At 35.0% G+C, this 18,388-nt stretch overlaps 1 protein-coding gene across 1 annotated transcript in view; it reads left to right on the top strand.

The window, feature by feature from the left end:
* Positions 1-785: 785 nt before the first annotated feature.
* Positions 786-18,388, top strand: part of wwp2 (WW domain containing E3 ubiquitin protein ligase 2) — a 39,212-nt gene continuing 21,609 nt past the window's right edge. Inside the window, exons 1-9 of the mRNA XM_026239461.1 lie at positions 786-867; positions 1,525-1,609; positions 6,108-6,264; positions 6,495-6,616; positions 9,209-9,346; positions 13,879-13,957; positions 14,780-14,931; positions 16,086-16,281; positions 16,361-16,450. Coding sequence (XP_026095246.1) covers positions 1,537-1,609; positions 6,108-6,264; positions 6,495-6,616; positions 9,209-9,346; positions 13,879-13,957; positions 14,780-14,931; positions 16,086-16,281; positions 16,361-16,450 — 1,007 coding nt within the window. The 5' untranslated portion in view covers positions 786-867; positions 1,525-1,536. The remainder of the gene's footprint in view (positions 868-1,524; positions 1,610-6,107; positions 6,265-6,494; positions 6,617-9,208; positions 9,347-13,878; positions 13,958-14,779; positions 14,932-16,085; positions 16,282-16,360; positions 16,451-18,388) is intronic.

Below are 18,388 nucleotides of genomic sequence, written 5' to 3' on the forward strand. Positions count from 1 at the left end.
TCTTTACAATTGGTTCCAAATAATTAATTGCAGATTAATTATAGATTTTCCCCCTGAAATATCAAAGTCTGAAATAAACATATTTTTTTGTGTTAATTTTATTACAGGAATAAAAATATTAGTCAAAGTTTACCATTTTTTATTTGATTTATATGATTAAATTTAAGATATTTTCTTGTTAAAAACAAGAAAACAATGAAAATGTTTGAATAGTACTGATTATTAAATGAATGCTGCAAAAAAAAATAAATATACTGCTTGGTTCTTGGACCAACAGAGTTTGGTCTGGGGAAAGACCTTGGTCTGTATTCTGTATTTCAGAAGGTTTGGTAAAAGTCCTGGTCTTGGATAATCCGCAATTTGTTTGTGCCCCTTGGTTTGAACAATATGAGTGTGTTCGACTGTTAAAAGTGCAATGGTAATAATATTAAAAATAACAATAATAATAATAATAATAAGTAAAACTAATAATTTGTTTGACAAGATACCAATTTAATTCCATTTGTGCATTTATTCAATTATTAATTCCAAAGTACATTCAATCTATGAACATTTAATAATAACATTTAGGTCTAAAACTTATAAAACCTCCGTAAATCGATCTCTATGTCAAAATGCAAATTATGAACATTTTGTCAAAAACTTATGGGCATTTTCTAACTTGTTGATAGAATGTTTAAAATTTTACCGACATTTTTTAAGATTCTACAGTACAACAGAAAAAAATCATAGACAGTAAAAGAAAAAAAATTCACCATGGAACATCCGCACCCATAATCCACCGCGGTGCTGGTCTGTAAGTCACGTGACTCTGACATTAAAGCGGAAATGACAGTTAGCGCCTCACAGTCTCACGGCAGATAAAAGGTAGAGATCAAAACATTTTTTTTGTGTGTGTTATTATAAACAGAAATACGGTTAAATCACACATAAGCCTGTCCTCTTTTATTAAGCGTTCTTCTTGACGATTTCAACTATATTGTGACTTGATCTAGAATGATGTCCGTTACTGCTAGTCAAAACAGCGTCACTATCTCACCCATCATGCGAAATTAAACTTAAAATGATCAATGATTATAAATCTCTAATAACTGCAGAAATTATCTCCCGTTGAGTCTTTCTGATGTCTAATTCTGATGTTGTTATCAGCTGACACTGCTGTATAACGTACCCTTGCTTTACTGGCTTATTATTGTTTGTTTGTGTCTGCTCATCAAAATCAGTTACTGGCATGTGAAGCTGTCAGACTGGGATATTCACATATTTCATTATGACACATTTTTATAAAGCATACATTAAGGGATTACTCATCATTTTCTTTTGATTCTTTAACAGTTCGTGTAAAATCTTCCTGCATTGAACTGTAATGTGTGTCTGTGCTTCAGATGATCACTGGGTTTTAATGCTAGAAGATCTCAGTAAACACACACGTCTATGGTTTATTATCCTCTGACTATAATTTGCAGTGGCTGAGCAAGTATGAATGTTACTGAAGTTGATGATGTATTTGTGTGTGTGTTTCAGGGCTGTGATGTGATGATGGCAGCTGCCAGTGTGTCTCAGTCTGCCAACGTTCAGGCCCCAGAGAAATCACAGCTGACCTTGAAAGGTAAGAAAACCAGTCCCATCAAGCACCAGCACTGTGCACTGTGAGTGATTTATCTTGAATTGATGTGATTTAAAACCTCATATGACGCATCAGCTTGCAGGATCAGTCAGTTTTGCTTGTGTTTTTGCACTGTGCCGTGTGTCCTCTAGAGGGGGATGTGTGCTGAATAATAACTTTATAACTGCGAGCTGCTAGATCAGCTGATGTTCATGTCAGGACATATTTCCTTACATTTCCTGTTTGTCAAAATCATACATTTTTTCTTGGCACCTTTGATCTTGGAATCACAGCCTTTGCGACTTATTTAATGCTTGTAATATAAATACCCTATCCACTCTACATAACTGTCTTGCTAACAGTAAGATGTCTTAATATGTTTTCTGCTTTCGAAAAAATTAATTTAATGAAGTAAGCAGTTTGTGCTGTGTTATCATAACATTACTGCGATGTTATCAGGACTGGCACCACATGATAAACCACATAAATGGGTGCATAGGGCACAACAGAATGTTCCTGCACAACCAGAGGCTGCAGTTTCAGGACCGCGTTCCCAGGACCCTAGTTTTTTGTAACAGCACCACCTAACGAATTGAATGATTATAGTAGAGGCTGCAGTTTCAGGACAGAATTTCTATGACCCTGGTGGTTTAGTTTGTAGTAAAGTTTGTACGTTATCAAAGATAGTGAATCTCAAGAACATATATATTTTTTTCCAATTGTGATTTTGGATTCAGAATGCATCAGAGGTTAAATACAAGCAGGATATACCTGCTTTGAATCACAATTTTAAATGTAAAAATACATGATTTTACACTTAAAATATGAATGAAAAATGTATTTCCATTTTTATACAACAGAAAAAGTGGGTTACCTTAAAGGTCTTAGTTTCTTGAAATATACTGTGTATTGATTAACCCCTTTAAGTTTAAGCAATAAGCTCAGTATCAGATAAAATAAAGATGGTATCAAATGAAATCAGGAGTTTCAGTCACAAAATTGCAGCCAGATATTTTAAAGGCTGTAGAGAGGCTAGACACAAGACTCAAGAATGATTCAAGAATGTGTTTATATTAGCCATTTTTGCAGTGACACAAAAAAATAAAAAAATAAATACTGGAACAAAACACATTTTCCATTAGTTGCTTCATGGACAGAATAGCAGTAGGTTTCAACTCCTGAGAGAGATAAAGAGGGAGAGAGAGAGAGAGAGAGAAAGAGAGAGAGAGATAATCATGTTACTGACATCTAACTTTAAACTCTGAAATGTTATAAAATGTAAATTGTATTAATGAAATTTTAATGATAATATGGACCAGAAAGGAAGATCTGCTCATCCTCCTGCAAGGATGAATTCTGTAGGACAGCCAGGGCATATAGGACAGGCTTTCAAAAAATGGTTAATTTAAATATACTATATAATACCACTACTGAACAGCAAGCCATCATACATGGGTCCATACATGGGTAGCACAAGCATGCAGTTTATGTACAGTAGAATTTGTAAGTGCAGGAGCAGGAGCAGGAACACACACAAACACATTACATGATCCAGCAAAACAATGCCAAAACAACAGGCTAATAACACGTACTGTGGTGCAACCAGGCAGTCAGTGCAGTTTAATCATAAAAGATGATTTATATTTAACTAATAGTAAAACAATTAGTATTAAACACGTTTTCACACTAATATAGTAAGCTACAGGTAAATCTGCCACATCCAACATCATCAACATGCTTCTATCATCTTTTTGAGTTCAATTAATGTGCTGGCTAGATCTACTTATTGCAGTCATTAATACAATACATTAAAATAAAATAGAAGTTTATTTGTAAAGCAAATTTAAAAACAACTGGTGTTGACCAAAGTGCTTTACAAGGCTAAAAGAAACAGACAATAATGACACAAAACATTTAAGTACTAGAGACACAATAAAAGTAAGATAAAAATAAATAAAATCCTAAAAAATAAAATTGAAGAGAAAAGCTAGTATCAAAAACTATTAATGGTAATATGAATCAAGGGATATTGAAAGCCTTGGAAAAAAGTATGTTTTCAGGGCTGATTTAAAAGTTGACAAGGTTCGGGCAGATCTGATGTAGGCTGGAAGGTTATTTCATAACTTAGGACCGATGACCATAAATGGACGATCACCCCTGTTTTTAAGTCTGGTTCTAGGGATATATAGTAAATCAGAGTCCCTAGATCTAAGTGATCTAGACTGAGAAGCATGATGCAGTAGTTCAGATAGCTACTGGTGCCTGGTTCTGCAAAGACTTAAAAACAAATAACAAAACTTTGAAATCAATTCTGTATTTGACTGGTAACCAATGACGTGAAATCAGAACCGTTTTAATGCGATCTCTTTTACGCTTCCCCTTGAGGAGCCGGGCTGTGGCATTTTGAACTAAATGTATGCGTGTGACACAAATCTGAGAGGCACCAATGAACAAACAGTTACAATAGTCTAGTCTAGATGTTACAAATGCATAATGACTTCAAGATTTCAAGATTCTTACCAGACAAAAAGGGCTTAACCTTTGCTAAAAGACGAAGATGATAGAAACAAGACCTAACCATAGCAAATATCTGCTTATCAAATTTAAGACTGCAAAACGAGCAAAACCCCCAGATTCTGAACACGGTGGTACTGTAAGGTAACAGAGTATCGAGAGCAACATCATTAGTGCTGTGATCATTTGAACCAAACAAGATAATTTCAGTCTTGCTCTCATTAAGACATTACTAGCAAGCCGGAGTTTCAGTTCGTCTAAGCAGTCTAATATACTGTAGGCTCAAAGGGAAGCTTATCATCACGCTTTAAAGCATACAGATGAAAAGATACACCATATCTAGATAAAATAGAACCCAAAGGTAGCATGTAGAAATTAAACAGAACCGGGCCAAGAATAGAGCCCTGAGGGACACCAGAACCTCTATTTATCAGAGGAAGAATGGACCCCGAGGCAAACAGAGTAAGTCCTATTTATTAAATATGAGCGAAACCATCAGAGCACCGCACCCCGAAGGCCCACACATGCTTCTAGGCATGATAAGAGAATGTTGTGTCAACCAGGTCAAATACAGAGCAAGAAAGACCAAAGCCGCAGACTGCCCGGTATCAGTGGTAAGCATTACATCATTCATGACCCTTAAAGAGGGCCAATTCGGTGCTGTGACATAACTGTGTCAACAAGGTCTAGACTAGCACACAAGTCAACAAGGATGAATTAAATCATGGCCATTAATTAAAAACGACGTTATTAATAAAACTAGCACACAAATTCATTATTCATGGAATTTATTATTAATTCATAGTTAGCCGCTCTCACTTTGGCTATATTGCATCATTTCACCGTTATAAAATACAAAAAATCGGTACTCACACTTTGATTGTTGTCCATGTTGTTCATCTTATATTGGTGTTCTTGGGGATCCAATTTTGTTGGATGACGACATTACAAAAAACTAGGGTCCTGGAAATGTAGTCCTGAAACTGCAGCCTCCGGTTGTGCAGGAACACTCGTCTCACATAGGGCCTACATGTTCACCAGGAGTTCAGACCGTAACTCTGGGTAATGGTAACAATGATAAAGTAAGCTTTTTCAGTGGTGTTTAAAAATGAAGAGGCAGTAGAGTTGTGTGTATCATTTGTGATAGTATTGTTTTAACGACGTGGATGCTGACATTATGTGTATGTCACTAACTTTGAAAATGACGAACAAAAACCTGCCTTGGAAGTGCACATGTTTATGGTGTGATGTAGCCTAGTATATCACATTAATTTTTATGATACACATTTATTGAAATGACAGCTGCTGCGTCATATATTATCAGTTTATATTAGCTTTTTTTCCATTATCTGTTTAAAATTTACAACACTGCGGGTTTGCTGTAAACTTTTTTTTTTATATTTGCTATAACAAAACCAAACTCTTGTCATATATTTTAATATAAAACATATTTTTACATTTTAATCTGGACTAAAACATGCCAGTCCAAGAAAAAAAAGATAACTTGATAGTGTTTAAAACATTTTTCTGATTCTTTATTATTCTATTCTATTATTATTTATTATTCTTTGTGTTCAGTTGCACTTTAATCATTTCTGTAACATTTGCTTGCTTTATACATTATTTTATTGTTTCTCTAGAAGCAATAGTTAAAACGTATGTTAGTTTGCTTCAGAAATGAATATATCTTTCTTTAAAGATAAATAAACTGAGTAAAAGTAACACACAGTAAGATGAAACAGAACCCATTTAGAAAATTTGCTTAACGCCCCCAAAATGCTAGGGCCACTGCTGGGTGTTTTTACTGTTACTTCTTATTCATCTTGATTGTAAATATGATATGGGATAAAAAAAACTCTGTAATGGTTTGCTTCACTTTAATTTAGAACTTAGAAATGTACTAATTCTCATTGAAATTCTCTCTTTAAGAAACATTAAGAACTGAAAGTGTTTGTTGTTTTTGTGTTCTGTTCTGCTCATCTGACAGTGTTGTCTGCTAAGCCTCAGTCTCCTAAACTCCCCAATCGTCACCCTCGTTTGAGTTCATTCGTGGAAGTGACCGCTGATGGCCTGACCAGTGAAACGAAGAAAACAGGCAAACGCACTGGACATCTAGAGCTGCAGTGGAATGAAGACCTCACACTGTAAGGCGTTATGTGACTGAGATTATATATCAGTTACTTATTTCATTTCAAATGACCTAAAACTACTGAATCTGCAATCAGTAATCAGTAACCAAGTAAAAACAGTAATAAAAAAGAAAAAAGTAGCCATGTTAGGGGCCCTAGGGGACTTAATTAAATGACTGCATACTGTATGTAGGTAGCTTATTCTATGTATATTTTTTTCACATTTGTGTTATTTTATTGTACAGGAACGTGACTCCTCAGAGTCATTTGGATCTGAAGTTGTGGAGTTGTCACACATTGAGGAAGGAACTTCTGGGCAGTGCCACCATTGACTTACTGGACACTCTGCGAACACATGATGGCAAGAGTAAGTTCATCACAAACAGACAAAACTCCAAACTACACTGTTAAAAATATTCCGTAAAATATACAGTAAAAAAACGGCAGCTGTGGTTGCCAGAATTATACAGTAAAAAACACGGTAAAACCGTTTTCGCTTTAACGGTTTTATAAAAGCAGGTGGTGATGAGACAGTCACGTGGTGAAATAAAGCCCATCTCAAGCAGCTTTTAAATAATAAGATACATAGAAGGTGCACGGTGTCATTCACACAAGCACTAAACACCATCATGGTGAGAAACATTAAACTGATATATGCAATAAACATTAATTTAACAAAATTTTATGTAACATACAAACCTAATAAACATAACAGATGAGAAAAAATTAAGAAGAAACATAGTTATTTCAAAGAAAAAACATCAAATTCAAACTAAATTTGAAATGCAATGCAGAGAATTCTGGGAACGTAAGTTTACGTTTTTTCCCTGTAAAGTTTACAGGAAATTACCGTTAACCAGTAAACAGATTTGTACTGTTACATTAAAACTGCAATTCATGATAAGTATGGATGTTGAGACAGATATTTTTATAAATATGTTTTCACATGAATTCTCCCAAGTTAATGTGGAAACAACATGAAGACGGTGTTTGAAATATTTGATATTTTGAAAAAATAAATAAATAAATAAAAATAAATTATATTCATGCTGATGAGATAAAATAAGTAAGCCATTCAACTTCACACTATAACTCAAAGTTAGGTCTAAACTGCAAATGATCAGATATTATAACCAGGTAAAAGATATTCACATAAACCCATTATATGATAATATATAGGTTTGGTGATTTTTCTGTCTCTCTCAGCTATTTGTTTAAATGAAAACTCTGTTATTTTTTTCTCCACTTTAGAGTTTAGTTTGCACATTAATTTTCATGCTTAAATAAACATTTAAAGCCTTATTGATACTTAAAGATGAATAATGGTTTGTAAGGGCTGCTGTGTACACTTAAACCTTCTTCAGTTTTCCACTTTTTCTCACTTCATGGAGCCAGTGAGCGGTGCATGGATGATCATATACTGTAATGCTAACCAAAGTGTGTGGTGAAAGATATCCACTTATAATTTGACATGAGCAATACTGTTTCTGCATCCAAGCCTCTGTTAGTTTCAGTTGAGAGCACAGTCTGAACAGCCGTTTACAAGCACTGTTTATTCATATCAAACGTAAGCTAAGCTTTAAAGAACTGGGTGAATGCTACAGGCTCCAGGCACCAAATATTTGAACAATTCATAGCAGACCAATCCCTGCCTGACCATCAGAGATTCAAGTATGGAGATAAAGGTTAGGATCATGATTTTTGGGTAGTATCATAGCACACCATGTGTGTATATTAGTCCTGTTTGAAAACAAGGCTGTGAGGGATGAACTTAAGTCTTTACAATGACAAGCACCATATAAAACTGTTTTGTGGAGTTTGTCTACTAAATGTTTACTAAATCTTTTGAGAAAGTAAAAGAGCTGATCAGTACTGTCCGTTGAAAACACTGTACCTCTGTCCCTCACAGCCTCGTTTTCATTCCTTTCAAACACTGAATATGACTAAACTCTGTAGATACTTCAGGAATTGACAAAACAGAAGCTGTGTTAATTGCCTTAATTATTAAACAACACATATTAATCACAAGTAGTTTTTCCCATCCCTAATATTAAGATGAAAATCAGTGCTGATCACCTCAGACATTCATGACACCTAGTAACCTCTTTTTCTTGCATTTTATGCTAGATGGGTGAAAAGTCTCTGATTGAAAACATGTGACCTCCTGTAATTAACACTTTTTTTTGCATTGCTGGGTCTTTTGACACCACCAGTCTGAAAGATTTGGAATAAGTACTGTACAGGCTTGCCACATGTTCATTTCAGCTCAGTGCTGTGTTTTTCCTGAAAGGTTTTGAGGTTTGACTTTCAGCAGCGTCACCCCACAAGGTTTTTTTTTAGTTTTTTTGTTTCTGAGTCAGCTGTCTCTTTCACATTGTTTAGAGAAATTGTGAAACGTTTGTCATCAGAAAATGATTATATGAAGAAGTTCCTTTCAAATGTTCAGAGAAGCAGCCTCTGGTGCAATTTACAAGACTAACACAATAAAAACTACTTTTTGTACATTTACAAGAAAGGATACTTTTCAAAAATGTCCTTTTTTTGTACCATTGGGGAAATCTGGTTTGGGATGACATGAGAGTAAATTATGATAGAATTAAAATTTTGATTGAACTGTTCTTTAACGTTTTCTTAATATGCTAAAGACATAGTGTTTGCTGTTCTTGTATAAGTTTCTGACAGCTGTTATGTGAGCGTTTGTTCAGAGGTATGTAAGGCTAACATGGTATAGATTGAAATGAACAGCTGAGCTCTCCCCCAAACCCTTTTAAACCACTTTCACTTCTGTCCTGCTATTTTAAAACACTAAATATGAACCAGTGAGTCTATTGCCAAAACAAAGAATCAGTCAAATAAAATGTCATGAATGTAAATGAAGTTTAGGTTTTAACAAACTGAAAAACGTATGTATTTGCTAGTACTGGAGTGATTTCTCTCTCTCTCTCTCTTTGACTGGCAGTGGAGAATGTTCAGCTCAGTCTGGTTCTACAGACAGAGAACAAAGGCTCGGTTGTAGCAGGAGGTGAGCTCAACGTCTGTCTGGACGGCCTGGTTGTTGATCTAGGATCTCTGCCCAGTGGCAGCGCTGCCCCAGACAGTAAGTCCTGTTCACAGACACACATGCACATTTCATAGAAAACACTCATAGAACACACAGAACACATGAACAAATGCACATTCATGAGTTTGCAAAGCCTTGGCTGTGACTCCACCTAAACTAAATGCAGGAATCGAGGAGGTTGTGGTGAGAGGGGTTGGGATGGAAAAAGTCAAATCTGACCGGAGGAGGCCCAGCGAATGCTCACAAGAGAGCTTTTCTCCTCTGTGTACACACAACTGACAAACACAGCCCCGGAGGTCACTGGGTTTTTTGACCACTCACAATCCTAATCTGTTCAGACTCATGCAGTCATTTCTGATTGGGAGTAAGTAGCTTTGGGAAGCAGCCATGTGTCAGTTAGACAGTGAAAGGGTACTAAAGATGATCTCTTAACTGGTGAAATGATTGATATGACATAGTCTGTTAACTACTCTGTGATGCTCCACATGGTGTGTTGAGACATCAAAGCAGGATATATAACACGATCAGTCAACCTATTTCAGTTTAATGCTTATATAAAACCACAAGTAGAGAAACTGAGAATGTGGGGTATACATGGGTCCGGAGTTGTCTCTTAACTGCTGAAATTTAAAACACATTTTCAAAAGTGTTTTATATTTTTCAGGAGGGTATGGATAAGATTTTGCTTCCAAAATGTTCTTATGGCTAATCCCTTCACCTGCCGAAAAGCCATTATGATATTATATATTCTCATTTTATATAACTAACCTAGGGGGTTCTGACTTATTGTAGACTACAAAATGAAAACTGCAACGTTATTACAGGATCATTAAGTTTACATGAAATTGGCCCAGTTTATTTTGTTAATATATGTCTTATTATGAATGATATTCATAGCATATTTTTAACATGTCAAGTTAAAAGCCATTCATCTTTTAAAAACATCATGACTGTCAAGGTAAACAAGTCTCTAAGAAATGTTTGACTTTTTATAAAGGCAAGATTAATTCAGGGTGTTAACTCTTTATGTGGTGTGACTGCAAAAATGTTAATTCCTAAATGATGTTTGTGCATTAATAATTAATGATACTCATAAAAATATTGTCTACCTTAACATTGTTACATTTTTCTAATATAATATAATGATATAATGAAGATGTGTGCACTCACACTCAGAGTTTAAGGAAGATGCATATAAATAGTGCATTTCTATACAATTATATACAAATGGTGTAAAATGCATCTGAAAATACAGTGTGTCAGTTCGATATAGAGTTTAATTATTGATTACGATGACCATAATAATACCCAGTGTGTTGCAGGATGTCTCAGATTACACTGGAATCCTTGCAACGGACACAGAGCACACACAATAGAGTAGACTAATGCTCTTGAAATGAAGACAGTGCCAGCTGTGTTTGTTCTGACTGCCCTCTCTCTCATGATCACTCCAGTATAGCGTAGCCTTCCATGCCATTTTCCTTAATTATACCACAGGATTTTAGAATGCTCCATTCTGATTGGCTTACAGTTCACTTTCAATAATTGCACAGCTGAAGTAGTTCTAACCATTACAGTTCCATATCACTTTGTCAGATTACTTCAGGTAAAGAATTACCTCAGAAAAATATTGTTAGCATTAGGATGATTATCTATCAAAGCTCTCTTTCCCCTGCTCTCTTTCCTATGCACACGCATGCAGGGAATTGGGTATGTGCAGAAATTATTATTTTTTATCTCATATCTAAATAAATATCAGCGCCCCTGCATTTAATACTTTGTGCAGTCTCTTTTTGTGAATCTGGCGGAATCTCCTTTGCATAAAAGTATGAATAATCCATGCAATTATTAATACATGAAACACTGTGTGTGGTGTCAAAGACGACATGTCCTCTTCCAGGCTTATTCTTAACATCTCCAAAATTATTGCTCTGATTGTGGAAATAGGAATTTTCAACAGTTTAGCTATTTTCTTCTAGCCATTTCCTAATTTATGTAGCTTTTCAACACAAAAGAGGAATTTGGCTTGTATGTTACCTCATATTTATACCCAAGTGAAACAGGAAGTCATGCCTTACCACTAAAGCATTCATAATCACACAAGAAACCATACTGTAGAAATTTAATGGGAATTGATTTTCAGTTTAAGATTTTAACTGAAACAATATTTTCGTTTTGCCAGAAATTGTGGTACACTTTTGGAGAAGAAGAAAAAATAAAATGTAACTTTTTAGATTTTGTGAATATTAAAAAAAAAGACATAAGACATTTTTTCGCCAACTCAGTTTGGAACATATCACTTTTGCATCAGTTGTCTCTTAGAGAATCATCAGTGAAGCCCATTGGCTTGTCCATTGAGTTGTGTCTGTAGTGGACGAATGCTATTTTTGATGCTATTTCACACTTTCTGTCTCAAATAAAAATGTTGTCAATTTGGATGGATGCTGATTTGAAAACAGCTGTGAATAATAGCTGTCTGGGTAAAAGACAGAAAGTATTAGTCTATGTAGTACATTTACTGCAAAAGATTTTACGCTATTTAATGGGTTTATTGTACAAAGACTTATTATTATGGGAGGAAAAAAAACTAGCTGCATATTTATTTAACCAATATTGCATAATTGGAGATATGTTCAGATTAATCAATGAGCAAATAATGGTCAGTCCTACAATTAATATGTTATTCATACAGTTTTAGTAATTCTGGAATTTCTGTGGCTTTGGTTGAATGCATGCATTGCATATATTTATGAAAATCTTATTTTGTAAACACAAAAAGTGTTTTTGTTTCTATTTAGGTAGATTGGGTTGGAGCTGCTTAACCTATTAAATGAGGTTTTAACAAACGCAAACAGAAGCTCTGAGTGTAAATGCTTCTTATGCGTCTGAATGGGAAGGACTTTACTGTTGTTGTGGAGGAGATGAATAATCTGTTCCTTTTGATTTTTTTTGTTTATTTTTCAGTGATTTGTCAGACGTTGTCTTTCAGTTACATATTGTGCACACACACACACACACACACACACACACACACACACACACACACACACACACCCTCTTGGCAGTTGACACTCTTTTGATTGGCAGTTGGACATAAATGTCCTTCACAACATATCAGAACAACAACTGGCTTTGTGATGCGCTCTCAAATTCTGGTTTTAGCCACATACAGTTTAAAGATCTGGAGTGTGTTTTCTCTCCGTGTGTAAGCTTGTGTTTGACCTTCGGCAGTGGATAAAGGTTGGAGTGTGTGCGGGACTGTTAGGGTCCTCTGTTCGCTCTGAAGTCGCTCTTGTTGGTTTAATGTTTTCCCTCATTTCCCCTGGCGGTTTTTTTTCTCAAACACGCAGTACATAAACAGGTCTTTGTGTACAGGCCTGGGTAATACAGAATGGCACACACACATTCAGTAAACAGAAACTTGTGCTCAAACTTACTAAGCTTCAAACTTTCTTAACGTAACTTGTGACATTTGTAATAAAAGTTTTAATGCCACTCCAACTGAGTTTTGCAACTACAAGCCTTTTAATTATCAGACACTTTCATGTTAAACTACTTTTCTTTAAGTAAGAGCAACAACGTAAGCTGTGTCAGAAGGTATTTGCTTTATGTATTTCAGTATTAAATTAATGGTTATTCACAAATAAGAGTTGTTCCCTTATCGGATTCCAAACTATAATTATCAAAACTTTAGATTATTGTTCACTCTATTTTTTCCATGTAATAAACAGATTTGCTTGAGGAACAGAGCAAAATATAAATTATTATCTCCTCCACCACAGCTCTCAAATCATATTTAATATTTATAAATGTGCCTCTTCCAGATGTGTTAGACAAAATTATTGTCAGATGTCATTGTTTTTTGTGCTCATATTCAAAAAGTCTGAGAGCTAACTAGGAGGAAATGATTTTCTGTGAATAATAACTTTGTGTGAGAAACTGACAGAAATATTATAATTGTTATATAGACTTGGGCAGGCTTGAAATATAGCATTTAGTGTGAACATTTTGCTCAGCATCTCGTTTTTGTGGAAGGAAGAAAATAAGTCTTACATGTTTGGAACAACTTGAGGGTGTCTGTCTTACTCAAATTATTGAAAACATGAACTAACACAATGTCTTCACAACATCTGTTGATTTATATGTAGAAAACTGGATGTAACAAGAATTAAACCAGAACTGAGCATCATAAATGTTTGGGCTTAATAGTATGTTTGTCAGCTCTCTCAATATTTTCTATTGTATGTATGTGCCACTCAACAAACAACAATAAAAACGAACAAAAAAATATTAGTGGCTCTAATATTAGAGCATTTTAAGCTCAGCACAATGACGTTTTTCTAAGTAATACTATAAATGGCACTTTCCAGGCTGTGCTTTGGTATCTCTCTACCCTTTGGAGCATTACAGCATTAGATATCCCATGTTTTTTGTGCTTTAGTAATTGTTATATATGTGAAATTATCAAACATACAGTAATAGGTCATAAAAAGTAGCTTTTCTACATAATGTATGTGAATCACTCCTAATGCACTTATGATGATTTTATGTAATTTTTTTCTGTGCAGAGATCGTCCACTCAAGCAGGTCTAACCTGCACAGAGCTCATAGTGAAGACACCCCAAGTACCAGCAGCCCCCGAGGACGGTCAGCACAAATATCTCCATTGTTTATCACTGAATATGTATTTTATGCTTCTCCCGTTTCATATATTGCGTTGTGCTTTCTTTCTCATGTCATAGTAAGCACATCTTTGTTTTCAATGCATAATATCCTAAATGGGCTAAAAAAATCACAAGTTGGTGTTAGGGGTTAGTGGTATGAGTGGGGTTAGTGGTATATTTTTGGTTATTTTCTCGGATTTGGAACCAACTCCAGAACCACATTTGTAGCTGTTGTAAAACAGTGTTAAATTATTAAATTAATAAATAAAGTTGGGCATATCAGCTGCTTTGTTGCATAAAATTGTTGTATGTTGTACATTGCACACACAATGGTTTATTATGATGGAATTGTGCTGAGAGAACATGCTTGGGTGGGTGGGCACAATTTATATAAAAAATTTACCTTTTAAAAAATCTCTGTTTATTTGTGCAATTGAAAAGACAAAATTGTAAGTTCTGTCATAACAGAAGCTGAGTGGCCAAACCCACCAGTATGTTTCAAATAATCATGTTGGTGATAAACATTATTTATTCAGTCTTAGGTCTTATTTAATAAGGTCCCAAATAATAGCATTTGCTTGAGCAAATTGTGTGTACACTCTGTGGGAGTATTGTAAGATATTTACTAAAAATGCTTGCCCCCATGTACAGATAGGTGGGACACACCCATAATGTTCCATAATTAAACATATTCACTGTGTGTGGGTTTATAGAGGAATAACAGGAAAAATACAGGTTAAACCAGCAGGCATACATACAATATAACAACACTGTATCTGAAATGAATCTTGTCATATATTTTCAGAAGTTTAGTTCATTCATCTGTGGGTTCTTGTGGAGATTCTCCAGCTGACGTCAGAGGAGCTGTTCTCACTAATGGTGAACTGAACGGAGAAGCAGCAGACAACACATGCCGCCGCAACTCAAAGACGGCCATCAGCAGCCTGAACGATGCTGGTCAGATACACACACACACACACACACACACACACACTACAAACATACAAAACCCACTCAAGCTGCTGTGAAGTATGATCATGTCTTACTGAGATACTGTATAAGCTGATGAGTGCTTATCTCAATCAAATGCTATAATCAATAGCTGAGTTTCCATCACCTAGTTTTATGCACACTTTAAAGTATCATATAAGAAACGAGTGATGGAAATGGCAAATTAAGAAAAAAAAGAAATCCTTATTTGCTAAAGTTTTTACACTCGCTTGAGGTGGTTTTTGACTTGTGCAAAAAAGAGTTAAGTGATATTCCAATTTAGTTTCACAACTTTGGATGGAAATCCAGCTAATGTGTTCATTCACAAAAGGAGATTTTATTTTGACAAAATGTGTAAACACAGTAAACATTTTTGTGCTTTTAATAATAAGCATATCCTGCCCTTTATTTTCTCATTCATCCATAGTTTTTAATTCCTCTGACTTTTCAGTAACTAATTCCTGCCCACTGATAGTTGGATATGTCTACATACTGCATTATAAATTATATAGCAAAATCTCAGCTGGTTGACACCTAAATGGATAGTTCACCCAAAAATGTAAATTGTCATGACCCACTTGTATGTGGTTTCAAACCCATAAGACTACTGTCGCTACTGCAAAAATAATAATAATAATTTGTTTAGAATGTTAAAATAATTTTTCTACATCAAAAAAAAGTTTTACTTCAAAATTTCACAATCAATTTAATGTGTTATTTACCATTTCTTTGTAATTATTAGTGAAGTTTATTAGCAATTTCTGAGAGAGAATCTTTTCGACACCAAATTTTAATTATTGGTAGGTTTTAAAAAATGAACGACACGCATAGAATGCATCACATTTGGCAACCACGGAAGCTCAAATAATGCCTTTAACAACCCATATTTGGAACTTTTTTTGTTACCGGAACTTCTAATGTAGGGACAGAACCTCTCAGGTTTTGTTTAAATTATTTTAATTTGTGTTTTGAAGTCTTATGGGTCTGGAACAACGTGAGGATAAGTAAATGATGACTCAGTATATATTTATGACCCCACTTAGGCTTTAGTAAACAATCTTTAAGTGATCTAATTTGGTATGATGGTGTTAATTTTACACTTTTTGTTGGTCTTTTCTCAGGTAAAGGTGAGACAGCTGTTAATGGGATTGAGGGCAGTCATCTATCACATCCAGCTATGTCTTCCCCCTCACTGAGCTCAACCCCCACTGCTGGGATGGACAGTTCTGCCCTGCCAGCAGCCACAGAGACCCCATCCTCAACCGACCAGACCAGTCTAGCCACAGAGACAAACCCCACTGATGCATTGCCTGCTGGGTACGCCAGAGAGCTAGGGCTGAATTTAAACTAGGAAACATGCCATATTGGTTTGCTTAGTGTTTTTGATTTCTTGTAGTTGGGAACAGCGAATTCTGCCTCATGGACGAGTCTACTATGTGGATCATAACACAAAGACCACCACATGGGAGAGACCCCTCCCACCAGGGTGTGTATCTGTCCTTGTCACATATTTATACATGCTGACAGGTAATGTTTATGAAAGGAGTAGCTAGATCATTGTCCATCCCTAACAATTCGCACATTAACATCAAATCTCACTCATACCCCCCTAAAAGGTTATGCAGTGTGTCACTTTGTGTGATATTGACCAGTTAAATTGGGTAAGATTAAACAATTTGGACATTGAGACTTAATGAGGTCTCCATATCTATCAACAAAAACTGCCTTAAGAAATTTATTGGTTCACTACAACTAAAACTCCTACACCTCCACAACTGTATGATCGTTCAAGATGAAAGTTAGAATGACGCTGCTTTAGTCTTCGTCCTAAAACTTCTCTATAATGACTAAAAAAACATGGCCACAAGCAGCCAATCAAATTTCATTGGCTAATAATGTCATTTTGAGCATTTTGAGCTTAGTTTCATGAATTTATGATGTTGGGGAGGCTAACAGCAAATCAGGTATTTCAGCTGAAAGACGAAAGCTGTGATCCTAATGTTGTCCGCCACAGGATAAATCTTTTAGGTCTAGTATTTTTCTATCAATTTCAATCACTTTTAATTGTTGAAATAAATGTGTAGATAACTATTTCATATTAACAGTTTCATATTAATATCAATCAATCAATCACCTTTATTTATATAGTGCTTTAAACAAAATACATTGCGTCAAAGCACTGAACAACATTCATTAGGAAAACAGTGTCTCAATAATGCAAAATGATAGTTAAAGGCAGTTCATCATTGAATTCAGTGATGTCATCTCGGTTCAGTTGAACATAGTGCACATATAAATGATTATAGATCATTAAATGATTATTTAACTTTTACAGTATATTCCTCAATAAAACATATATGTCAAGTTGCCAGACAAGATAACATATAGTGCTGTCAGTTAAAATGGATAAATATATATAAATAAATATAATATTATTTTAGTCACAAATATTTAGTGTTGTGGTTAAATTAAACTATGTGCCAAACTGCAAGTATATGAGTAATCATACATGTTGTCTTAATTAGTATGACTTATTGTTCTGTGTAGTACTTTTGCATTTTAGTATTATACTGTATTTTTTGCAAAAATATTAAATTAATATTAAATTAAATTAAATGGGGAAGTTGTGGCCTAGTGGATAGAGAGTTGAACTCCTAACCCTAGGGTTGTGGGTTCGAGACTTGGGCTGGCAATACCACGACTGAGGTGCCCTTGAGCAAGAGAACGAATCCCCAACTGCTCCCCGGGCGCCGCAGCATAAATGATGCCCACTGCTCCGAGTGTGTGTGTGTGTGTGTGTGTTCACTGCTGTGTGTGCACTTTGGGTGGGTTAAATGCAGTCACCATACTTGGCTGTCACTTTCACTTCATTTCACTTCACTTCACTTATTACATTCTTGCATTTGGTTTCATTTCTACAAAACATTGCAAAACATTAATGTTTAAACACGACAGTTGACACTGTTAATCTTTTTAAATGGCCACACATATAAAAATAAATGATAAATATAAGAAGGGCCTTAAGATTAATGCTAAAGTTTTGAGCTGCACTTAAAATCTTCAGATCGATATGAAATTGATTTATCTGAATACAAATGTTAAATATGAGGCAACATATAGACCACATATATTATGATCACATATCTTACAACCTTAAAAAAAACAAAACTATTTTAATCTAACAGTCAGTGAAGGTTCAAGATGAACTTTGCTGTAAAAACTATATAATAAGATACATTTCAGTAGGATCGCTAATCATCCAGATGGGCCATTGGTGCTTGGACCTGATGATTACTGCTTGCAGTTTTATTTATAATTGAATTCTATTTTTGATTAAATGTAGAAACTTGCCAGAAAATACTTAATAACAATTTTTCATGTTAACAGTGTTAATGTTAATTTTAAATGTTAATTTTTCATGTTA

The sequence above is a fragment of the Carassius auratus genome, chromosome 50, assembly GCF_003368295.1.
Source record: "Carassius auratus strain Wakin chromosome 50, ASM336829v1, whole genome shotgun sequence".
NCBI lineage: Eukaryota > Metazoa > Chordata > Actinopteri > Cypriniformes > Cyprinidae > Carassius > Carassius auratus.